We start from the raw sequence: 26,426 nt of genomic DNA, 5'->3' as shown, positions 1-26,426 counted from the left end.
ATTGGACATTCTGAATCCTCCCTCCGTGTACCCGAACAGGTGCCGGAGTGTGACGAATAGGGGATTTTTACAGTAACTTAATTGCATTGTTAATGTAAGCCTACTGTGACAATAATGAAGATTATTATTATATTAGATTCTCTTCGAGCCCAGTGGTAATAACAACTTTGAGTATTTGGAATCCGTTTAGGCGGCACATTAAACTGGCTTCCATGTCACTGATGGCTCCGATCTGCAGGAACCATAGGTTTGTACTGTCTGCTTAGATTAATCGTTTAGGGCATGGGAAAGGAGGGGTTGGACAGGTCAAGGAACATGTTTCTGGAGGGTAAGTTCACCAGCCTAGATGAGTTGCTAGTGAAGTTCCAGCTCCCAAGAAGGAATGTTTTCAGGTTTTCTATTTTTTTATGTGAAGAGGTAGAATTCTGAACGGATGACAGAAGATACAAAATGGATGCCGCCTGATATAAAATGGACACTGTCTCAATGTTCTTGACCCTATGTTATTATCAGTGTCTGCTGCTGAAGTAGTAAAGCTTTGTGCAAAACAAGTGATCCACAGCCAGATGCATCCGGAGCGACAATGAGCCATTGGCAACCTTTGCTCAATGTCTGTATTCTTGTACTTGTAACTGACAAAGAGGCCCCAAATTAAGGAACTAGCAAGGAATGGGGAAGGACATGTTCAATGTGGCTGGACTATTGACCCCATGACTTTATGTAACCATTATTTATGTAATGAATTGATCGGGCACGGCAAACTGCCAATTAGAGGCTATGGGAGCTAACTTGTAGCCATTTATGGCATTGAAGATGCATGTTATGAATTGTGACGCGAACAGAATTGATTGGGTATATCTAAATGCGAATGCAAACTAATTCCACTTTCCTTCTGTATATTATCCCAGTCCGACCTCGGCTCAGGCGAGAAAAGGTGCTGCACAGACCGTGGGGGTCAAAGGCCTTTTCTCCCAGAGCTCTGAAAATTAATAAATTGGTTCTTTACTCACTCAAAGGTCTATTCGTGAATATTTTCACCTACATATGCAAAGAGCTTCCTTAATTTCTCCTGGTACCATTGCCTTCACTTATGGACGGGGTCCTGTCTGATGTAGGAGAGGTTTCAAGACCTGTGTATTGAGTCAGCTTCCACATGGGGTTATTCCCTGTGGCTCAACACAGTACAGAGAGGAAAAAACACAACGACAACCTGGACAAGATGGCTATTGCATCAAGCTTGTTGCTGGGGGGGGGGGGAGGGGAGGAAGTTATTCTGCTGACATGGGAGGGATCTAAAGTAGGTAACAGAGCGGAAGACGGGGGTGGGAACTACCAGGAGACGAACTGGGAGGGCTGCGGCACATGGGCTGGGGGCGGGCCCAAGAAGGGGGATGGTTGATCGGCAAGGGGGGGTGGGGGGCAGGTGCCCTCCAACCAGGCTGATCACCTGGAATGTCAGGGGACTAAACGGGCCAGTCAAGAGGGCGAGTGTATTTGCGCATTTGTGGGCTCTCAAGGCAGACGTAATCATGCTGCAGGAGACACATCTAAAAGTGACTGACCAGACCAGACTAAGGAAGGGCTGGATTAGCCAGGCCTTCCACTCGGGCTTGGACTCCAAGTCCGGGGGGGTGGCAATCATGATTAATAAACAGGTTCAATTTGAGTCGGAGGGCACAATTGCAGACGGAGGGGGTAGATTTATTTTGGTCCGTGGTACGCTTGAGGGGTTGAGGGTAGTCCTGGTGAATGTATGTTGCAAATTGGGGTGACGCTGACTTCATTAAAAGGGTGCTGGGGAAAATCCCAGACTTAGATTCATGCAAGCTGATCATGGGGGGTGGGGGGGGGGGGACTTCAACCCGGTCCTCGACCCTGGACTAGACAAATCATGCTCCAGAACGGGTAGGCTCCCAGCGATGGCAAGGGAACTGTTCATGGAGCAGATGGGGGGATCTAGACCCATGGAGAGCCAGACGGCCGACGGGTAGGGAATATTCGTTCTACTCGCATGTTAATTAAGTATACTCTAGAATCGATTTTTTTCATCATGAGCAGGGACTGTGTGGGCCGAGTAAAAAAACACGGAGTACTCGGCGATCACCATCTCGAATCATGCCCCACACTGGGTTGACCTGCAGGTTTGCAAAGGGAGCTACCAGAGCCCGCAATGGAGGTTGGACGTAGGATTACTAGCAGAGGAGGGGGTGTGCGAGAGACTGCGGAAGTGTATGCGGGACTACATGCAAGTTAATGACACAGAGGAAGTCTCAGCAGCGACCCTGTGGGAGGCGTTGAAGGCAGTGGTATGGGGGGAGCTGATTTCAATTCGGGCCCACAGAGATAGAACGGCAGAGCGGAAATGGACAGGCTGGTCAAGGAGATCCACCGGACAGATAGGGAATACGCAGAGGCCCTGAGGGAGGACCGACTTAGAGATAGATGGAGACTGCAGGCCCAGCTGGGAGTGTTGTCCACGAGCAAAACAGTGGAACAACTCAGGAAGGCAACGGGTGTGGTCTATGAGCATGGGGAGAAAGCTAGTAGAATGCTTGCGCAGCAACTCTGGAGGAAGGAGGCGGCCAGAGAAATAGGCAGGGTAGTGGACGATATGGGGAACAGAGTGGATGACCTGTCAGGACTGAACAAGGTGTTTCGGGAGTTTTACAGCAAGCTCTATACCTCGGAAGCCCCTGGGGAGCCGGAGGAGATGAAGCGTTTCTTAGACGGACTGATCTTCCAAAAATTGTGTCTGGGGGCTGGTAGACGGACTAGGGACCCCGATCAGAGCTGAGGAAGTACTGGGGGGGGGTTGAAGGCCATGCAGTCGGGTAAATCCCCGGGGCCGGATGGATACCCAGTGGAGTTCTATAAAAAGTTATAGGAGATAGTGGGGCCGATGCCGACTACGGTATTTAAGGAAGCCCCCCCCCCCCCCCCCCCCCCCCCCACACACACACACACACACACACACACACACACACACACACACACACACAATGCCACAGGCTACCATTTTGCTGATATTAAAACGGGATAAAGACCCAGAAGCGTGTGGGTCATACAGACCAACTCCCTGATCAACGTCGACGCCAAGCTCCTGGCTAAGGTCTTGGCGCTTAGAATTGAGGACTGTGTCCCGGAGGTGATTGGGGAAGACCAAACAGGGTTTGTTAAAGGCAGAGAGGTAGAGGCAGTGGTGGCAATGGATGCCGAGAAGGCCTTTGACCGGGTGAAGTGGCACTATTTGTGGGAGGTGCTTGGAAGGTTTGGGTTCGGGGAGGGCTTTGTTGACTGAGTTAGACCACTGTACCAGGCCCCAAAAGCTAGCGTGAGGACGAATAGGACAACACCAGAGCACTTTAGACTACACCGGGGGACCAGACAGGGATGTCCACACTCCCCGTTGCTGTTTGCACTGGCCATAGAACCTCTGGCGATTGCCTGAGAGCTGCGAGGGGGTGGAAGGGAATGATCAGGGGAGGGGTGGAGCACAGGGTATCGTTGCACAATAATGACCTCCTGTACGTAGCGGACCCACTGGCTGGGATGGACAGTATACTCAGAATATTGAGAGTATTTGGCAGGTTTTCAGGGTACAAACTGAACATGACTAAGAGTGAGATGTTTGTAGTGCAGGCGAGGGGCCAGGAGAACAGGTTGAAGGGGCTGCCATTTAGGATGGTCGGAGAAAGTTTCCGATACTTAGGGATACAGGTGGCACGAGGCTGGGGCAGGCTGCAGCAGCTAAATTTGACTAGAGTGGTGGGGCAAATGAAGAGCGAGTTTAGGAGATGGGATGCACTCCCGCTATCACTTGCGGGGAGAGTGCAGACGGTAAAGATGACAATCCTCCCAAGATTCCTGTTTATTTTCCAGTGCCTCCCGATTTTCATCCCACGGTCCTTCTTCAAAAGGGTCAACAAGATTATTATGGGCTTTGTCTGGGCGGGGAAGTCCCCGCGGGTGAAGAAAGCGATGCTTGAGACGAACCGTAGCGAGGAGGGGCTGGCGCTGCCGAATCTCACTAACTACTACTGGGCAGTCAACATAGCCATGGTAAGGAGTTGGATGGTGGGTACGGGGTCTATTTGGGGGCGAGTGGAGGTGGCTTTGTGCAGGAGCACCAGTTTTGCAGCCCAGGTCACGGCCTCCCTACCGCTCCCACCGGCCAGGTACTCCACCAACCCGGTAGTGGTGGCAGCCCTGCGGATCTGGGGCCAGTGGAGGAGGCATGTAGGGGAGGTGGAAGCATCGGTCTGGTCTCCAATAGGGGAGCAGCTTTTCGAGCATGAGGGCCTTGGAGGAGAAATACGGAATAGTAAGAGGGAATGACTTTCAGTACTTGCAAGTGCGTGACTTCACACGTAGACAGGTCCCATCCTTCCCAGGCCTCCAACCAAATGGGATCCAGGACAGAGTAGTCTTGAGGGAAGAGGTAGGAGAGGAGAAAGTCTCGGATATTTACCGAGAACTTATGAAAGGGGAGGAGTCACAGACAGAGGAACTGAAGCTCAAGTGGGAGGAGGAACTCGGTGAGGAGATGGAGGAGGGGGTATGGCGGAAGCCCTGAGTCGGGTAAATTCAACTGCAACATGTGCTGGTCTCAGCCTGATTCAGTTCAAGGTCGACCACCGGGCCCACGTGACGGTGGTCCGGGGGGGTGAGGGGGTAGATTAGAGTAGTATAGGAGGGATAAATAGGCGGGTACTGTTTATGAGAGAGGATTGGTCTTTTGCAGTATGTTTCAGTTTTGGGTTGATATTTGCACACTTTAACTGTTTACAATGCCAAAAATACCTCAATAAAATTGTTTATTAAAAAACATCAAGCTTGTTACGTGTACACGGAGAACAGACTGGATATCTGCCAAGATCTGTTCTGCCAAGCAAAGACCAGAACACACTATTTCTACAACGTTCAAAAATCAATAGCCCACCCCAGTTGGATGCGATCCAATCCCTGAAGCTGCTCTGTTTAAACTTATCCAATAGAATTACAAGCAGTGTTTAAACTTCACCAATAGAATTGCCAGCAATATTTAAACTTCACCCAATAGAATCACAAGCAACCCATGATTAACCCTCACCCTGACAGCTATGTACAATCTCAGCAGCCTGTGCTGACTGTTTGAGAAACAGAACAACAGAACCAGCACCCTGGATTGTTTCACAAAGACAAGATGTCAGAAGTAATGTCCTTTTGGTCAAGTTAGCTATCCTAAATCCCATTTGATTACTTATTACTGCTGTGTCCTAGAAATACATGTTTAATGGTTAATAATGATTACTCAGTACTCATCCTATAATTCATCTCAATCCTTAATAGAGTAACTGATGTAAACCTACTCTAGTAGCATGCAAACTATTGTGTGTGTGCGCGTGCGTGGTGATTGGGGGGGGGGGGGGGGGGGGGGGGGGGGGGGGAAGTGAGGTTCCTCATGGTCAACGTCACCCCATGTGCGAGGCTAAACATGATACAGTTCACTGCCTCCTTCACACTCCTCACCCTGCTTCCTCATTGTTGACCGGCAGCGAGTGAAGCAGCCAACTGTTCGCGGGCTGTGAGCAAAGTGATGAGGGAGGAGGCAAGTTAGGCGACCAGTGAAGTAGCAAACAAGATGGCGTGTAAAGCAAGTGGGGCAGTGAGCGTTCAGTGGATGCAGAGCAATGATGTCAGGCACTGCATATATGCCTGTGGGCGGGGTGTGCGCCGACCACCTGTTCCAGGCACACAATGATGACTTCAGTGGCACCAACATCCTGTTCCATTGTGGTGTCAGGCGATACAGTGGAATACCTCGGGTGATTGCCATAAATTCCTTGCAAATGAAACAAGGCGATTTGAGTACTTCACATTCCCATTGGCCTTGGTTTTTGCAGACTGACTTGCTCCACTCTAATGAATTTAAATATGAAAAGTGTACTAATGCGAATTGGGGTTAGCCATCTTGGGCTGAGAGTTCAAATCACTTTAGTTTGTTTTTAAATGACTTTTTTTAAAAACCACATTCAGATTTCCAGTTGGTCTATTAATAAACCAGTATTTGGCACAAAGCACATCTTCATGGCAGGGGACCTTGCGGATAGAGATGTTCACATGCACTCACTGCCCTTATTGGTTGCAGAGATCACAGATTTGGAAAGTGCTGTTGAAGGAGCTTCAACAAATTGCTACTGTGAATCTTGCAGATGGTGGAAGTTGTAGTGACAGAGCAACTGTGGTGGAGTGAGTGAGGTAGTGGTGGATGGGTTGTCAAATCAATTGCCCTGGATGGCACGTAAATCCTTTGAGTGTTTTTGGAGCAGCACTCCAGATATATTGGAAGTATTCTATTGTGCCTTACAGGTGAAGGAAATGCTTTGGGGAGTTAGAAGGTAAGTTACTAGACACAGAATATCCAGCCTCCGACCTGCTCTTATAGCCACAATAGTTATGTGACTGATCCGATAAGTTTCTGTTCAATTGCAATGGTTAGCACTGCTGCCTCATGGCGCTGAGGACCTGCGTTTGATCCGTGTGTCTGTGTGGAGTTTGCATATTCTCCGCATGTCTGTGTGGGTACACCCCCACAAACCCAGATGTGCAGGGTAAGTAGATTGGCCACGCTAAATTGCCCCTTAATTGGGAAAAAAAAGGAATTGGGTACTTCAAATATATAGTTTTTTTAAGTTTCTGCTCAATGTTAACCCACCCGAATGTTTATGGTGGTAGATTCAGCGATGGTAAGGCCATTGAATGACATTGAAAGATGGTTAGATTTTCTCTTGTTGGAGATAGTCATTGTGGCGCAGTGTCTCTGGATTTCTGGTCCAATAACAATAACCATTGTGCTTCACTGTGATGAAAGGAAGGTCAGTGATAAATAGTGGAAGAGTTGGGCCTCGGATATAGCTCTGAAGGTCTCCTGCAGCAATGTTCCAAGGCTAGATCATTGGCCTCAAACATCGTGCTGGTATGACTTGAGCAATTGAAGTGGTTTCTCCCCAATTCTCATTGACTTCAATTTTACTTGACACCACTCTTGATCAAATGCTGCCTTGATGTCAAGGGAAGTCGTTCTTCACCTCACTTCTGGGACTCCACTCTTTGACCATAAGACACAGGAGCAGAATTAAGCCAATCGGCCCATCGGGTCTGCTCCACCATTCAATCATGGCTGATATTTTTCCCATCCCCATTCTCCTGCCTTCTCCCCATAATCCCTGATCTCTTTATTAATCAAGAACCTATCTATCTTTGTCTTAAAGACACTCAGTGATTTGGCATCCGTCGCCTTCTGCAGCAACGAGTTCCACATATTCACCACCCCCTGGCTGAAGAAATTCCTCCTCATCTCTGTTTTAAGGGATTGTCCCTTTAGCCTGAGATTGTGTCCTCTGGTTCTAGTTTTTCCTATAAGTGGAAACATTCTCTCGACATCCACTCTATCCAGGCCTCAGTATCCTGTAAGTTTCAAGAAGATTCCCCCCCTCATCCTTCTAAACTCCAACAAGTACAGCCCCAGAGTCCTCAACCTTTCCTCATATGACAAGCTCTTCATTCCAGGGATCATTCTTGTGAACCTCCTCTGGTCCCTTTCCAAGGCCAGCACATCCTACCTTAGATACAGGGCCCAAAACTGCTCACAATACTCCAAATGGGAATCTGTCCAGAGCCTTATACAGCCTCAGAAGTACATCCCTGGTCTTGTATTCTAACCCTCTCGACATGAATGCTAACATTGCATTTGCCTTCCTCACTGCCGACTCGACCTGCACGTTAATTTTTTTTTTCTTTAAAAAGGTTTAGAGTACCCAATTCATTTTTTCCAATTAAGGGGCAATTTAGTGTGGCCCTGCACCTCTTTGACTTGTGGGGCTGAAACCCACACGAACACGGGAAGAATGTGCAAACTCCACATAGACAGTGACCGAGAGCTGGGATTGAACCTGGGACCTTGGCGCCGTGAGGCAGCAGTGCTCACCACTGCGTCACCGTGCTGCCCCCACTTGCAAGTTAGCCTTAAGAGAATCATGAACAAGGACTCCCAAGTCCCTTTGTGCTTCTGATTTCCTAAGCATTTCCCTATTTAGAAAATGGGCATTCTCCCCCTGTTTGCATGGGTTTCACCTCACAACGCTGAGATGTGCAGGGTAAGTCAATTGACCATGCTAAATTGCCCCTTAATTGGGAAAAAATGAATTGAGTACTCTAAATTTATTTTTAAAAAAGAATAATTTTCCGTCTTCTGCCTCCCTCCCTTCTTAAACAGAGGTGTTACATTAGCCACTTCCCAGTCCTCTGGGACCCTTTACTGCCTCTAGTGATTCCTGAAAGATCACCACCAATTCCTCCACAATTTCCTCAGCTATCTCTTTTAGAACCCTGGGGTGTCGTCCATCTGGTCCAGGTGGCTTATCCACCTTCGGACCTTTCAGTTTCCCCAGAACCTTTTCCTTAGTAATGGTCACTGCACTCACCTCTGCCCCCCTGGTTCTCCTGGAGCTCTTGCATCCCACTGGTGTCTTCCACCGTGAATACTGATGCAAAGTAACTATTCACTTCCTTTGCCATTCCTTGGTTTCCGATTATTACTTCTCTTCTTTTCCAGTGGTCCAATGTCTATTGCCTCTTTCTTCCCTTTTATATTTTGGGAAAAAAAACTCTTCCTATCATCTTTTATATTACTCGCCGGTAGCACTCCTATTTATTCTTCTCTCGCTCTCTCTCTCTCTCTCTCTCTCTCTCTCTCTCTCTCTCTCTCTCTCTCTCTCTCTTTCCCCCCCCCCCCCCCCCCCCCACCCCCCCCCCCCCCCCCCCCCCCCGCCAATTATTACTTTTTTAGTTGTCCTCTGCTCACTTTTAAAGGCTTCTCAATCCTCAGGCTTCCCATTAATCCTCGCCACTTTGTATGCTTTTTATTTTGCTTTTATGCTGTCCATGACTTCCCTTATCAACCATGGATGTCTTGTCCTCCCCTTAGCATGTTTCTCCTCCTTGGGTATAATTTCCGCTGTGCCTCCCGAATAACCCCCAGAAACTTCTGCTATTGCTGTTCCACTGTCTTCCCTGTGAGGCTCCTTTTCCTTCTTTTTTTTATGAATTTAGAGTACCCAATGAATTTTTTCCAATTAAGGGGTAATTTACCGAGGCCAATCGACCTACCCCGCACAGTTGGGTTGTGGGGACGAAACCCACGCAAACACGAGGAGAATGTGCAAACTCCACACGGACAGTGATCCGGGATCAAACCTGGGACCTTGGCGCAGTGAGGCAGCAATGCTAACTTCTGCGCCACTGTGCTGCCGGCTCCTTTTCCAATCAACTCTGACCAGCTCCTCCCTCATGTGTTTGTAGTTATCCTTATTTAATTGTAATACTGTTACATCTGATTGCAGCTTCTCCCTCTCAAACTGCATGCTTGAATCAAGCCTAAATCAGACTGAGAGTGCGTGGTCTTGACCGACCGCAAACTGAGCATCAATGAGCAGATTATTAATGATTAAATCCCTTTTCACAGAATTGTCAACAATTCCTTGTATCACTTGGCTGATAATTGAGTGGAGACTGATGGGACAGTTGACTCGATTGGTATTTTTCCTCGTTTTGAGTTGAGAGAACATCTGATTTTTGTGTTTCATACCAAATTATATTTTTATTGGCAAAATGCTGTTGAATTTTCTTATGTTTTTTACTGTACCTTAGCATAACTTCTGATCTTTAAACAAACTGTTCAGGCACTGTGGATTTTTGAAAAAGCATTGACTGTTTTTCCTCTATTATTTATTTTCTCCCTGATTGACGAGCTATAGCCAGAGTCTGAAATGAGGAAAGGAAATAATCACATTGTAATTTCATTAAGTGTGTTGAGCTTTCATTTGTATATTGATCATTTTCGAACAAATAATGTTTTGAATGACTGAAAAGATTCCAAATGTAATGAAATCTTCTGGACCTGGAGGAGTTGCCCAAGCACCAAACATTAAATGAATGAGTTATGATGTAAAGTTGGTTACTGCTTTCTGAAATTAATTTATGGTGCAGCGAGGGGTGCCAATGAAGGAGCCAAAAAGCTGTAAATTGTACTTTCCTCTGGAGACTCATTTTATTTGTAAATTTAGTTTGCAGTTAGTCATTGCCTTCTCTTCGCTTTGTAAGTTGCAGACATTAAAAAGGGGAAATGATTTTAAGAAGCATTAAGTAAGCATTGCTGTCATGCTGTTTCTCACACATGATGTGGCCCTGCACAATGTCCTACTTTATTATTCACTTCTATGTTTTTCAGTCAGATGAATACATTTTTTGGTGCTTCACCTTTGTGCAAATGAGATTAATTTATTTTGCATGAATTTTTATAAATATTGAGCAAGAAAAAACTCGAGACAGATTTTCACATCAGTTAGAACTGGTCATTTGTTGAATCATTTGGGGGGGGATATTTTGGTTTTGATTAGTTAAAGGAAAAGTGGCAAAAAGTTAGCTCTTTGTTTAAAAAAAAGACCCACAGTACCCAGTATTCACATGGATATTTCACATTTTGATATACCCTTACTGAAAAGGAAGATTTGCATTTCGAATTTATTTCTGCAACTGTTCTGTGTAGCTTGATGTATATCAGTATATACGTTAAAATCTTGCATCATCTGACTGGAATCACACTTCTACATCGGGTGGAACTTTTAACATTATTTTTAAAAAAGTAATCCTTATTGTCACAAGTAGGCTTACATTAACACTGCAATGAAGTTACTGTGAAAAGCCTTTGGTCACCGCATTCCGGCGCCTGTTCGGATACACAGAGGGAGAATTTGTCCAAATTACCTAACAGCACGTCTTTTAGGACTTAAGGGAGGAAACTGAAGCACCCGGAAGAAACCCACGCAGACACGGTGAGAACGTGCAGACTCCGCATAGACAGTGACTCAAACTGGGCATCGAACCTAGGACGCTGACGCTATGAAGCAACAGTGCTAACCACTATGCTACCATGTTGCCCTTGCGTAACATGGATCTACTTGATGTGTGATGTGGCATGCTCAGCATGAAAGAAAATAACAATCAAGAACATAATTAGAGGACTTCCGGTTGCGGCTACGCGGAGCTAAGCTGCACGTTCGGCAGCTCCCGCCAGGAACGGACTTTTGGGCTCTTTCTAGGGCCCCCAGCGGTAGTTATTTGACGTTTCCTGACGTGGGAAGGAGTCAGCAACATTTCCCCAGCAGTATATGGCCTGGACCAGGAGTGGGGCGAGTAAGAAAGTGGTTGCAGCGCCAAAGCAGAAGCGAGGGAAGAAGCACAAGATGGCGGCAGGCGGAGACCAGGAGGCAGTGGGCGCAGGAGGAGTAGGAGACTCTCCAGCACTGCTTCAGGGAGCTTAAAGCGGAGCTGCTGGAGCCGTTGAAGGCTTCAATTGACAAGCTGCTGGAGACCCAGACGGCCCAGGGGGTGGCGATCCGAGAGATCTGACATAAGGCCTCCGAAAGAGAGGACGAGACCTTAGGCCTTGCGGTGAAGGTGGAGATGCACAAGGCGCTCCGTAAAAAATGGCAGGAGAGGTTCGAGGAGATGGAGAACCGGTCGAGGCGGAAAAATCTGCGGATCCTGGGCCTGCTGGAGGGGTCAGACATAGGGGCCTATGTGGTCATAATGCTAAATTCGCTGATGGGAGCTGGGTCCTTTCAGGGGCCCCTGGAGCTGGAGGGGGCCCACAGAATATTGGCAAGAAGACCCAAGCCGAATGGGCCGCCACGGGCGGTGCTGGTGCAGTTACACCGGTTTGCTGACCGGAAGTGTGTGCTCAGGTGGGCCAAGAATGAGCAGAGCAGCAGGTGGGAAAACGCGGTGGTACGGATCAACCAGGACTGGAGTGCGGAGGTGGCAAAGAAGAGGGCCGGGTACAATCGGACGAAGGCGGTGCTGCACAGGAAGGGAGTGAAGTTCGGCATGCTGCAGCCGGCGCGTCTGTGGGTCACCTACAAGGACCGGCACTTTTACTTTGAGTCCCCGGAGGAGGCGTGGGCCTTTGTGCAGGCTGAGAAATTGGATTCAAACTGAGGGTTGGGTGCGGGGGTCTGCATGTAACTGTTATATTTTGAGGAGGGGGGGGGTTCTCTGTTTAATGTTGGTTCTTTGTTGTTTTCAGGGCGGGTGGGGCACTGTTTTCTGCTTGGGTTTGTTGGATGGGCTCGAGGAGGGGGGCAGACCTGCAGTGTGAGGGGCTGATGGTGTGAAGGGGGGGGGGGGGTTGGGGCCCCGCGAGGGGACCGGGCCTGTAAAGGGAGCTGGTTTAGAGGAGGTGGGGTCGGGCAGGTGGATAGCGCGGGCTTTTTCCCGTGCCGAGGGTTGAAGGGGCCGGAGCTGGGAAGCTCGGGCTTTTTCCCGCTTGAGAGCGCGAGGAGGAGGAGGAAAGCCTGCTGGTTGACACTGGGGAGGAGGGGAAGCCCCACACTGGGAGGGGTCAGAGGAGTGGCGGGAGTGGCCGGGTTCAGCAGGAGTCAGCTGACTTGCGGGAGTGCAATGGAGGGAGCAACGCAGCTAGGGGTCCTAGCTTTGGGGGGGGTTACCGGGTTGCTGCAGGAATGGCCAAGAAGGGGCTGGAGTATGTAGAGGGGGTCGGGATGGGGGTCTGCCGCTGTGGGGAACGGCTGAGCGGGGGGCGTGGGCACGTGGCAGGCTGAGGAAGGGTAATGGCTAGTCGGCAGGGGTGGCTGATAAACTGGAATGTGGGGACTGAATGGGCCGGTCAAACAGGCCCACGTGTTTGCGCACCTGAAGGGGCTGAAGGCGGATGTGGCCATGCTTCAGGAGACGCACCTGAAGGTGGCGGATCAGGTTCGATTGAGGAAGGGATGGGTAGGCCAGGTGTTCCAATCGGGGCTGGATGCAAAAAATCGGGGGGGGTGGCGATCCTGGTGGGGAAGAGGGTGTCGTTTGAGGCGTTGAATGTTGTGGCAGACAGCGGTGGGAGGTATGTGATGGTAAGCGGCAAGCTGCGGGGGAGCGTGTGGTGCTGGTCAATGTATATGCCCCGAATTGGGACGATGCGGGTTTCATGCGGCGCATATTGGGCCGGATTCCAGATTTGGAGGCGGGGGGCCTGATAATTTGGGGGGCGGGGGGGGGGGGGGGGGATTTTAACACGGTGCTGGATCCGGCACTGGATAGATCCAGATCCAGGACGGGTAGGAGGCCAGTGGCAGCTAAGGTGTTGAGGGGGTTTATGGACCAGATGGGAGGGGTGGATCCATGGAGGTTTGCGAGGCCGAGGGCCAGGGAATTTTCATACTTCTCCCATGTGCATAAGGCCTATTCTGTCTCTGGCGGGTAGGGTGCAATCAGTCAAGATGACGGTGCTCCCGAGATTTCTGTTCCTGTTCCAGTGCCTCCCCATCCTTATCCCGAAGGCCTTTTTCAGGTGGGTTAACAGGAGCATTATGGGGTTTGTGTGGGCGCACGGGACCCCGAGGGTGAGAAGGGTGTTCCTGGAGCGGGGCAGGGATAGGGGGCGGCTGGTGCTGCCCAACCTCTGTGGGTACTATTGGGCTGTCAACGCAGCGATGGACGGGGAAGGGGCAGCATGGAAGAGGATGGCGATGGCGTCCTGTGTGGGCACGAGCCTGGAGGCACTGGTAACGGCGCCGCTGCCGCTCCCTCCAACGAGGTATACCACGAGCCCGGTGGTGGCGGCTACCCTCAAAATTCTGGGGGCAATGGAGACGGCACAGGGGGGAGGTGGGGGACTCGATGGGGTCCCCGATACGGGGGAACCACCGGTTTGTCCCGGGGAGAATTGACGGCGGGTTCCTGAGTTGGCACAGGGCAGGTGTTAGGAGGTTGGGGGAATTTGTAGACGGGACGTTTGCGAGCCTGGGTGAGTTGGAAGGGAGGTTCGGGCTCCCCCCGGGGAACACCTTTAGGTACATGCAGGTAAGGGCATTTGTCAGGCGGCAGGTGGCGGAGTTCCCTCTTGCTGCCGCGTGGGGTCCAGGACAGGGTGCTCTCGGGGGTGTGGGTTGGAGAGGGGAGGATCTTGGCAACGCACCAAGTGATGCAGGAGGTAGACGAGGCCTCGGTGGAGGAGCTGAAGTGTAAATGGGAGGAGGAGCTGGGTGAGGAGATTGAGGAGGGGACGTGGGCAGATGCCCTAGGAAGGGTGAACTCCTCCTCTTGTGCGAGGCTTAGCCTCATACAGTTTAAGGTGCTGCATAGGGCTCACATGACCGGGACAAGGATGAGACGGTTCTTTGGGAGCGAGGACAGGTGTATTAGGTGCCCAGATAGCCCAGCAAACCATGCCTATATGTTCTGGGCATGCCCAGGGAGGGGGAGGGGAAGGGGGGGGGGGGGGGGGGTCGTCTCTTTGTTTTGGGTTGAAGGGACGTGTATATTTGTTCATTGCTAATGACGGGCGTTAATTTATTTCTTTTTTGTATACACGGGGGGGGTTTTGTTCTTTTCTTAGTATTTTTTGTTATTGATATTTTGTGAAAATTTGAATAAAAATTATTTTTTTTTAAAAGAACATAATTACAATCTATTTTTTTAATATTTGCTATCCAAATTATCACTAGAATTTTCAGAAGGGTTAGAACTAAATTGCTTTTTTTTTTCATGTTTCATTTCCATTTCCTGATTAATAACATGTATTGTTTCCTGTATCTCGGAAACGACTAACTTGAAAAACATTTGTTGATGAAAATCAAAAGTCTTGCTTAATTAAGCCTTGAAGCCATTTAACTCAGTGAATTGTAGAAGTTGTCAGGAGAAAATATTAATGTGTTGAGCCATTTTTTAATCCTACTCGATAACCAGTAATTGTATTTTATTCTGCAGTAGTTCAGAATGCTTGTATAGAAAACTGCGAAGCACATGTTTTGTGGGTGGCGCAGTTAATTTGTGCCTGAATACGATGTGCCATGCTGCTTCACAGGGCCAGGGAGCTGGGTTCAATTCTGACTTTGGGTGACTGGAGTCGGTATGTTCTCCCTGTGTATGCATGGGTTACCTCCCACAGTCCAAGATGTGCAAGTTGGGTGGATTGGCCATTCTAAATTTTCCCTTAGTGTCAAATGGTTAGGTGGGGTTACAGGGGATAGGGCGGCTGCTCTTTCAGAGGGTCGTTGAAGACTCGATGGGCCAAATGGCCCCCTTCTGCACTGTAGATACACGGTGATAGTTTAATTAATTTTGCACATTTTTAGATACTTGTTTGTTCTTGCAAGATGCTACTCCAGTGAGAATAGTTGCCTACATTTTCATGCATTGATTCAAATGGTCAGCAATGGGGTTTGGATTGATAGAAACAGAACTCATTATTGTAAATATACAAAAGGTGCCAATTTAGATTTGTTAAGGAACCACGCTGGCTGTGGGCAAAGGAAACTGCACCAGTGAAATGTCACAATAGAATGCAGAGCCACAAAAGCCATGCACACATCAGTATTGCTGAAGTGCAGGGGGATTGCAAAGTGACAGATGGTAATGAAGTGCAATGGTGCGTCCATCCATTTAAGTATGGCATAGAAGTTCCGTTGGGTTTGTTTTGCTCTTCGTAGTTCCAGATTAATATTTTTATTGTGTCATGAACTAAAGTAGTGAAGCTCCAAAACAGCTTTATTCAAAACTGTGGACTTTGAGTGTGGGATTAGACTTGGTTGTAATACTTCAAACAATTAAACATCACAATACACTGTGTTAGACCATATTTGAAGGATAACCATTTGGGCAATATACCACAACTTGTAGATCACTGCGCTTAACAAAATGTTGAGTGTTTTGTTTTGGCATTTGTTATTTCAACACTTCATAATGTTTTCAAATCTTGATTTTTCCTTTTTATGCTTCTGAAACAGAATATGAGTGATGCAATGGCCATACTACACAAACTGCAGACGGGACTGGATGTAAATGTTAAGTTTACTGGTGTAAGAGTGTTCGAATATACACCTGAGTGCATTGTATTTGATCTCCTAGATATTGCACTTTACCATGGATGGTTGGTGGACCCTCAGGTAAGAATAAATCCATGCTAATATATTGCCCCAAAACTGAGCTCTTGGTTGTTTATTTTTAAAAGTAAATTTAGAGTGCCCAATTCATTTTTTTTCCAATTAAGGGGCAATTTAGTGTGGCCAATTCACCTACCCTGCACATCTTTGAGACCCACGCAGACACGGGGAGAATGTGTAAACTCCACATGGACAGTGACCCAGGGCCTGGATCGAACCCGGATCCTCAGCGGCGTGATGCAGAAGTGCTAACCACTGTGCCACCCTGTGCAGTAACCTTTTCTGTGGCACCTTCTTGGAAAGTCAAATTTGCTATTCAACTAGTACCCCTATATCCACCTTGCTTGTTAAATCCTCAAAGAATTCTAATAATTTGTCAAGACTATTTTCCTTTCACGAAACTAAATTTACACTGCCTGATTGTATTATGCTTTTCTGCATAGTTCCTTAATGCATTCTAATATTTGTCATTTGACAGTTTTTCGGTTAACTGCCAGTTATTTCCTGCTTTATGCCTCACTCCTATTCCTTAATTGAATAGAGGTGTTAGATTTGTAGTTTTCTCATCTGCTGGGCCCACTGCAGAATCTTCAAAATTTTGGAAGGTTAGAATCGATGTATCCACTTTCTCTGCAGTAGCTTCTTTTAGGGCTCCAGAGCACTTCATTGATTCATGCATTCGTTCATAGAATCCCTACAGTGCAGAAGGAGGCCATTCAGCCCATTGGGTCTGCATCAACCCTCCAAAAGAGTACTCTACCTAGGCGCACTCCCCCGTCCTCCCCCTGTCACCCCTAACCCCACCTAACCTGGACATCTTTGGGCACTAAGGGGCAATTTAACTGTAACTGCTGTGGATTTGTCGCCTTAAGTCCAATTAGTTTTCTTAGTGCTTGTTCTTTAAAGACTGTGTTTGTTTTAAGTTCTTCCCATCTATTTGTCACTTGATTTTCTACTGATCTTGGAGTTCCTCAGGGCTGTGTCATGAAGTTCATCAATGACTTCCATGATAAGGTCAGAAGTGGGGATGTTTGCTGATAACTGTACAGTGTTCAATGCCAGTTATGACTCAGATACTGAAGCAGTCCATGTCTAAATGCAGCAAGACCTGGACAATGTCCAGGCTTGGGCAGACAAGTGGCAAGTAATATCTATGCTTCATAAGTGCCAGGCAATGAATATTTCTAACGAGAGAGGATCCAACCGTCGCCCTTTAACATTCAATGGGAGTACATTGAATCCTGAATCCCCATTATCAACATCCTAGGGGTTAGCATTGACCAGAAAATTAACCGGACTAGCCATCTAAGTACTTTGGTTACAGGAGCAGGTCAAAGGCTAGGAATCCTGCGGCGAGTAACTCACCACCTGACAGGCTATCGACAAGGTATAAATCAGGAATAGAACATAGAACATAGAACAGTACAGCACAGAACAGGCCCTTCGGCCCTCAACGTTGTGCCGAGCCATGATCACCCTACTCAAACCCACGTATCCACCCTATACCCGTAACCCAACAACCCCCCCTTAACCTTACTTTTATTAGGACACTACGGGCAATTTAGCATGGCCAATCCACCTAACCCGCACATCTTTGGACTGTGGGAGGAAACCGGAGCACCCGGAGGAAACCCACGCACACAGGGGGAGGACATGCAGACTCCACACAGACAGTGACCCAGCCGGGAATCGAACCTGGGACCCTGGAGCTGTGAAGCATTTATGCTAACCACCCTGCTGCCCCAAATGCAGTGGAATATTTTCCACTTGCCTGGATGAGTGCAGCTCCAACAATATTGAAGAAGCTTAACATCATCCAGGACAAAGCAGCCTGATTTAATACGGCCCCTTCCACAAACATGCAATCCCTCTACCACTGATGGGCAGTGACAGCCATGTGTACCATCTACAAGATGCACTGCAGTAACTCACCAAGGTTCTTTTGGCAGCACCTTCCAAACCCATGAACATCCAGAAGATCAATGGCAGCAGATACCTTGGAACTCCACCACCTGTAGGGTCCTCTCCAACAATTGACCATCCTTTTTAAAAAGAAATTTCCAGTTAAGGGGCAATTTAGCGTGGCCAATCCACCCTACCCTGTACATCTTGGGGTTTGTGGGGATGTATCCGACGCGCACACTGGGAAAATGCAAACTCCACACATGCTGGGATCGAACCCGGGTTCTCAGCGCCACGAGACAGCCGTGATAATCACTGCGCCAACATGCTGCCCTTACAATTCGCCATCCTGATTTGGAAAGATATCGCCGTTCCTTCACTGTTGCTGTGTCCAAATCGTGGAACCTTCTCCCTATGACAGCACTGTGGTTGTTAGCTATAGCTGAAGGACTGCAGCGGTTCAGAAGACAGCTTATCTCTACTTTCTCCAGGGCAGTTAGAGATGGGCAACAAATGCTGGCTTTGTCAGCGAAGCTCACACCCCTTAAGTGAATTTTCAAACATTTCCCAGTTTGACCCTAGGAAACGTTTAGAACATTTTTTTTCGTGCAGCATTTGGATTTGTTTTTATAGTCACGTGTACCGAGGTACATGAAAATGATTGTTCTGCGTGCAGTCCAGACAGATCATTCCATACATGAGAAAAAAGAAACACGGCATACATAAATACACAATGTAAATACATAGACATGGCATCGGGCGAAGCATGCAGGAGTGTAGTATTAATCAAGTCAGTCCACAAGAGGGTTGTTTACGAGTCTGGTAACGGCAGGGAAGAAGCTGTTTTTGAATCTGTGCGTATTCTCAGACTTTTGCATCTCCTGCTCGATGGAAGAAGTTGGAAGAATTAATAAGCAGGGAGGGAAAGGTCTTTGATTATGCTGCCCACTTTCCCAAGGCAGTGGGAGGTACAGACAGAGTCGATGGATGGGAGGCAGGCTCGTGTGATGGACTGGGCGGTGTTCACCACTCTCATTTCTTACGGTCTTGGGCCGAGTAGTTGCCGTACCAGGCGTGATGCAACCAGATGGGATGCTTTCTATGGTTCACCTGTGAAACGCCCTGGCTGAGCAGGGGCATCCTGTTTATTCCCGTTGACGAGTTTAAGTCTAACTGGGACACAAGTCTAAATCTGCCACAACGTCTTAGATCCTATTTGCGGATCCAGATTCCTAACATCTCCCTATTGTGACACCTGAAAAGTGTGACTGCTTCTTGGAACAAAGTGTCCAGTTAATATTCCCCCCACCCTGATGCATCACAGTGTCCGAAGCTTGGGCTCCTGCTGATTATCATGGAGCTGAAGGTTCTTGACACTTGATGCTGAATTTGTTTCCGTGGATCACATTGGTGTCCACCAGCTCCAACTCTAAAAGTTGAGAGTCAAGTGATGGAGACTTGCATTAGAATTAATTTAAAACTCTTACTTACCAACAATTTCTCTGGGTTGAAGCAGAGAAACTGCCATCCGTCTGCAAGCCTCGTGCAGGATCTAAAAATAAGATTTTGAATATGTCAACAGACAACTCGCTATACCTTGGGAAGATTAAGCTCGTTTGGTTATACATTTTGAATTATTTAATTTAACAAGCATAAGAGATGCCTAAATTACGTACAGATGTCAGTAAAAAAAGAACAAGTTTAAAATGGCTTTTTAGGGATGTGGTTCTGATGGGGCAATTAAAGCTTTTGTAATGCATATTAGTCAGTGAAAAATAATCCGATTTTAGTTGGATACCTGTTCCCCATTACATTCCAGTCCACCACCCCAGATACAATTTTTGGAGGAATGCAGAAAGTAATGTATCTTCACAGCGCACGCAGCAGTCTGAGTATCCTCAACTGCTTCACATTCATGGTGCTGCAGATATTTGGCTGCAATGTAAAATGGGAATATGTAGTGCTAGACATCTTGCAAGTCTGACATGTAATTTTCTGCTGACAATTCTGTTCTATAGACGGCTGATGTAGCAACGGCAGTGGGAATGTGCAGCTATAACCAGCTGGTGGAGAAGATTATCCTCTGTAAACAGTCAGAGAACAGTGAACTGGTCAGTGAAGGTAAGGAAGAATAGCAATATTTGGTTTTCTTCACTTGTAATACATACTAAGAAAATAAATTGATGCAGTGCTTACCATGGGAATTATTGTCAAGCAATTTCAAATGTAGTCTTGAACTCAAAATGCACTTAAAATGCAATAATCAATCTTTAGCAAAGATTACTAAATACAATATTATAATGAAAATATCTCCAAATCTTTAAGCCTGATGCTTGCCAACCATTTAGTTTTGTGCAGCTGGTTATCTCTGACAACATAGCAAACAGACATACACTATCTGCTTTTAAGAAGTGCCTACATGTTCAGAATTTGTTCAGAATTAGTAGTATGAATCAGAAACTCTGGTTGTAAGCACCACCAAATGCATATATAAGTTTTTGACTTGGAATCTGCATTGAGTAATCTCCCTAGTGTTCTAAAAGTGGCCAGGGGGTGAACAGTAATCATTGCATCAACCATTAGCCAAAGGATGAGTTGCATACAGTTTCTGAACTCAGTCCTAGTTTGAGCTGGGCACAAATAAAATCAGAAATGTGTTCATTCGACAGGTAGCTGCAATTTAAAATTTGGCCCCTGTTCACTGAAAGTGGACCGTGCTTTTAGTGTTGATTTAAATTAGCACAAAATAACGCAAATTCTCTAAGTTAACAGTTTTTAGAAATGTACAATAAACAAAGCATTCTCTTTGATATTACTGATTTGTAGGTTTACTGTGCCTTGTGAAGTAGCATCCAGGGTTGTGCATGTGCTTTTCCTCAAGTTTCTGATGTCATTTGGGTCGTAAAGAGGAAGTGTTGAAGTCAGGTACTTTCCAACTGGAATGGTAAATCTACCTATGGGTTGTTTCAAGTCGTGCATTATTCTTTAGTGGGGATTATGCCCTTTTTAAGTGCCTGAGAAGGAGAGTGTTTGCAGTATATTTATTGAACATAACTTGGACAAAAGAAGCAGATGTATTGATTTGCGCAATTAAGTTGACAAACTTGTTAATTGATTGAATTTTCCTTCAGTTTAGATTATCACTGCTGTCTATCTGAATTTGCACCTCTTAAGAAAATTAAAAGTTAATCCACACGTATTCAGGAGTGAAAGCATGTTGCAGCTTCTTTAAAGTTGTGCTTATCTTCAGTAAAGATTACCTCGCCAATGAAATGAAAATGATTTGGATTCTGGCTGTGCTTTTTATTTCTGCTTGAAACTCAAGAAATGTAGCCTCACTCAAACAAATCACAATTTTTTTTTCTGTCAATGAAATAACCTATACTTATTCCAGATTGTGTTGCAGAAAGCTGTTAATTTCTCACTCCTTTGTGTAACACAAATTATTTGAGCTTTTTATAGCTTGGTATTTCAAGAATGGCGCAGCCAATATTAGACCTTAATTTCTGTGAGAAATCTGGTTCATGTGTATTTATTTATACAAAATCCACTTGGTTATTTTAAGCTATTTTTCCCCTTTTGTTGGGACCCTCTGGGCTAAACACTACTACTTGATGAGCCGATAGGCAGATGATATACTTCCACTGTGCTTCTCTGTTTAAACCAGGATACTCAGGTTTGTGCAACTCATCTGCGTTAGTTTGCTTTGGTCTTTCTCCCCCTCATTTTATATCAAAAATGCTTGCATTGTGATAACAGATTTCATGATAAGTGTTGAAATATTGGCTGTTGGAATTTAAATTAATTAAATCTGAATTTGTAAGTTTTTTTAAAATACAAATTTAGAGTACCCAATTTACTTTTTTTCCAATTAAGGGGCAATTTAGCGTGGCCAATCCACCTACCCTGCGCATCTTTGGGGGGCCTCACGGTAGCATGGTGGTTAGCATCAATGCTTCACAGCTCCAGGGTCCCAGGTTCGATTCCCGGCTGGGTCACTGTCTGTGTGGAGTCTGCACGTCCTCCCCGTGTGCGCGTGGGTTTCCTCCGGGTGCTCCGGTTTCCTCCCACAGTCCAAAGATGTGCGGGTTAGGTGGATTGGCCATGCTAAATTGCCCGTAGTGTAAGGTTAATGGGGGGATTGTTGGGTTACGGGTATACGGGTTGCGTGGGTTTAAGTGGGGTGATCATTGTTCGGCACAACATCGAGGGCCGAAGGGCCTGTTCTGTGCTGTACTGTTCTATGTTCTATGTTTGGGCTTGTGGGGGTGAAACCCACGCAAACACGGGGAGAATGTGCAAACCCCACACGGACAGTGACCCGGGCAGGGATCGAACCTGGGACCTTGGCGCCATGAGGCAGCATTGCTAACCACTGTGCCACCATGCTGACCCCTGAATTTGTAAGTTATTTGGTGATGTTGATCATGAAACTATCATTAAAAACCCCTTTAATGGGTTTTTAATGTCCCTTTAGAGAAGGTAATCTGATGTTCTTAGCTCGTCTGGCCAACACGTCACTCTGGACCCACAGTAATGTGGCTGACTCTTAACTGCTGTCCGAATGACCAAGCAGCTATTCAGTTTTATTCGTACCAGATGGTCTGCACCAATTCAAGAAGGTCACTCATCACCACCTCCTAAAGGACAAATAAGTATGGACAACAAATGCTGGCCTAGCCAGCCACGCCCACATCCTATGAAAAAGAAAAATACAATTGAATAATTTTGAGACTGTAAGCATTCGTGCATTTTGAATTAGTTTTCAAATTGTTATAAATAAATTTCTTTCAAGTTAAGTTTTGGAAATTGTCTTGTTTACTGCTGTCATTATCCATTTCCATCTCCACTTAATGAGATGCGAGGAAGCTATTTTAGACTTCACAAATTCTGATTGCCATTTTTCATAATTTCATGTACTTAGAACATTTGTAACAGGGGTAACAGTGAGAACTGTCTTGGTTAGAACATAATTAACGAAGATTGTGACTTTGTTTGGAAATGCCAGCACTAGCAGTTTATTTGCTGTTTAAGTGAATTGAGATCACTTGGGTGTTTTCTTTTTAGCCCCCTCAGTATTTGGCTATTTTCCCCACAAGTGTCCTCAATTGTCTTACTCAAGTAGCCATTCTTCATGAATCAGCCTTGATAGCTGCTGGCAGATTATTCAACTCAAAGCATCACAGCTGATAGAGATCCTGTCCAACATCAGTTTCCAGAAGGAGGTTACTGCATAGTGATTAGGAGCAGGAACCCATAGAGTTTTTCCTCTTTAACCTAGGATAAGGCCAATTTTAGCTCTACCATTTTAGGTGACATCAGATAGCTGAACATTAGATGGGATTAGAACCTTCAATCTTCTGCTTTGTATGGCCATCATCAGATAAGCTATCGAGGAAGACCTTCTCCCAATTCTGTTTCTTTTGTTTATGAACAAATTTCAGGAAGCAGAATATGGACGTGATAGTTTTCACAGATGTGAGAATCTCGCAGCCAATCGCTGATTTTGTAGTTCACAATCCAGCAGAGATTTTTGCAGCAATAATTGGAATGCTTAAGGGGTATTGGCATCTCTCAATTTGAGGTATAAATCAAATTCATTAACTCTTAAAACAGGCAAGTATAGGTGCAGACATTTGACATTCCATCTTGATGATCCTTAAATTTCTCGCGATGATTGTACCTGTGATGAGTTCAGACTAATGTATTTAGCTGGAATAATCTTTTTATATGTCTTTAGGGTTTGTTGCAGAACAGTTTTTGAACAGAACAGCAACTCAACTGACGTTCCACGGGTTATGTGAACTGATTTCCACAGTTGAAGACGGAGAATTGTGTGTGTTCTTCAGAAATAACCATTTTAGTACTATGACAAAACACAAGGTATTCCTTTGGATTTTCAAAGTTTTAGTTTAAAACGAAACTCTGTCTGATCGATTGCAAATTATTGCCTGCTGAAAAGTATATCAAGACAGTCTGCCCCACAATTACAGTAACCTATGTGATACAAAATTAGCTTTTTAGTTGCCCCTTGCTGCAAAAATATTGCTCATGAAACACCAGTTAATACAATGGACATCATATTTCTTTAACCAAAGTGCTAATTTACACAGGAAATTGAGTTACATTTGGATTAAGTGAACTCAGAAATTGAACCAGAATTTAATAAGGACGTGTTCAAGCAAAATCAAATTTGCTTTAGTGTGCAGTGTTCTAAATGTAGGATGAGCTGTCTTCCAATGTTTATCACTGCACACAATATTTAACTAAAAGCATTTGTAAATGGGTCATATTGTTAATTTGTGACTAGGTTGATGTTCATCCAATCCTTAAAAACAATGTAAGGAGAGATTAAATTAATCCTATCAGATTGTTAACTTCAATGCCTGTTTTAAAAGTGACACATTTGTCTCCTTTCATCGATAGTATGTAATGTTATAATTGTCATGAACAACAAATTGCTGAGTAAACAACATGTTCTGCTCTCGAAACTCGGGCTGAATTATACATCTGCAGTTGGCACTGATTCTGCAGGGTTAGAGGACAGGACGTGAGCTTTGGTGCAGAGATCTGAGGTCAGCACTTGGAACAGCCTTTCTTAGCCTCCTTACCACAAAACTGGTGAGATCGCCAAGTAATCAGAGTGAGTGCCTGAAGCCCTCGCTTCTCCTTTCCAACTCAATACTGTTCCTTGCTACGCAGCATGCATTGCCACCATGATTAAAATAGTCCCATATGCCCAGCTGACACCACTCAAAGGTAGTTCAAATTTAATGAAGAAGATGGGGAGATAGGTTAACAAAAGAGTAAAAAAAGACCACAAAAACAGTAAATTCGGGATAAACTCTGCAGGTCTGGCAGCATCTGTGGAGAGAAATCAGTTCATGTTTCAGATATAAGTGGTCCGTCTGTCTGCAGAACTGTTGAAGGATCATTTAGGTCCAAAATATTAACTCTATTTCTCTCTGCAGATGCTGCCAGACTTGTAGACTTTATCCAACATTTTAAGACCATAAGACATAGGAGCAGAATTAGGCCACTCGGCCCATCGAGTCTGCTTGGCCATTCAGTCACGGCTGATATTTTTCTCATCCCATTTTCCCCATAACCCCTGATCCCCCTATTGATTAAAACCCTACCTATCTGTCTTAATGACACTCTGTGAATTGCCCTCCACAACCTTCTGCTGCAAAGAGTTCCACAGATTCACCACCATCTGTCTGAGAAATTTCTCCTCATCTCTGTTTTAAAGGATCATCCCTTCAGTCTGAGGCTGAAAACTAGAACCTCGGGTTCTAGTTTTTCCTACCATTGGAAACGTCCTCTCCACGACCACTCTATCCAGGCCACGCAGTATCCTGTAAGTTTCAATAAGATCCCCCCTCATCCTTCTAAACTCCAACAAGTACAGACCCAGAGTCCTCAAACATTCCTCATGCAACAAGCTCTTCATTCCAGGGACATTCTTTTGAACCTCCTCTGGACCCTTTCTAAGGCTGCCATCCTGAAAAATACCGCTTTATCTCCAATCTCTGCCTTCTGCCAGTCAGCCAATCCTCTATCCATGCCAGAATCTTACCCTTAACACCATGGGCTCTTAACTTATTTAACAGTCTCCTATGTGGCACCTTGTCAAACACCTTCTGGAAATTTAAATAAATCACGTTCACTGGTTCTCCTTTGTCTAACTTCTTTGTTACTTACTCAAAGAACTCTAACAGATTTGTCAGACGTGACCTCCCCTTGACGAAGCCGTGTTGACTCAGTCCTATTTTATCATGCACTTCCAAGTACTCTGCGATCTCAACTTTCATAATGGACTCTAAAAATCTTTAAATCTTACCAATGACAAAAGTGAGACTAACCGGTCGATAATTTCCCGTCTTCTGCCTCCCATCTTCTAAAACAGGGGTGTTATATTAGCAACTTTCCAGTCCTCTGAGACCTTTCCTGCCTCCAGTGATTCCTGGAAGATTACCTCCAATGCCTCCACAATCTGCTGAGCTATTTTAGAACCCCTGGGGTGTACTCCATCCGGTCCAGGTGATTTATCCACCTTCAGACCTTTCAGTTTCCCCAGAACCTTCTCCTTAGTAATGGTCACTGCACTCTGGAGCTCTGGCATCCCCCTGGTGTCTTCCACCATGAAGACTGATGCAAAGTAACTATTCAGTTCATCTGCCATTTCTTTGTTTCCTTTTATTACTTCTCCAGCCACATTTTCCAGTGATCCAATGTCTATTTTTGCCTCTCTTTTACCTTTTATACATTGAAAAAACTCTTCCTATCTTCCTTTATATCACTAGTTAGCTTGCGCTCATACTTCATCTTCTACCCTCCTATTGCTTTTTTAGTTGTCCTCTGCTCGCTTTTAAAGGTTTCCCAATCCTCTGGCTTCCCACTAATCCTCGCCACTTTGTACACTTTTTCTTTTGCTTTTATGCTGTCCTTAACTTCCCTCATCAACCATAGATGCCTTGTCCTCCCATTAGCATGTTTCCTCCTCCTTGGGATGAGTTTCTGTTGTGCCTCCCG

The 26,426-nt window shown here is 45.9% G+C and overlaps 1 protein-coding gene across 3 annotated transcripts in view; it reads left to right on the top strand.

The window, feature by feature from the left end:
* Positions 1 to 26,426, top strand: part of mindy2 (MINDY lysine 48 deubiquitinase 2) — a 107,168-nt gene that overhangs the window by 26,391 nt on the left and 54,351 nt on the right. For all 3 annotated transcript variants that reach the window (XM_038814977.1, XM_038814976.1, XM_038814975.1), the window contains exons 4-6: positions 15,834 to 15,992; positions 19,910 to 20,012; positions 23,632 to 23,774. In XM_038814977.1, the coding sequence (XP_038670905.1) occupies positions 15,834 to 15,992; positions 19,910 to 20,012; positions 23,632 to 23,774 (405 nt within the window). The remainder of the gene's footprint in view (positions 1 to 15,833; positions 15,993 to 19,909; positions 20,013 to 23,631; positions 23,775 to 26,426) is intronic.

The sequence above is a fragment of the Scyliorhinus canicula genome, chromosome 12 (assembly GCF_902713615.1).
Source record: "Scyliorhinus canicula chromosome 12, sScyCan1.1, whole genome shotgun sequence".
Lineage (NCBI taxonomy): Eukaryota > Metazoa > Chordata > Chondrichthyes > Carcharhiniformes > Scyliorhinidae > Scyliorhinus > Scyliorhinus canicula.
The sequence above is the reverse complement of the archived record's forward strand: the minus strand, read 5'-3'. Positions and strand labels throughout refer to the sequence as shown.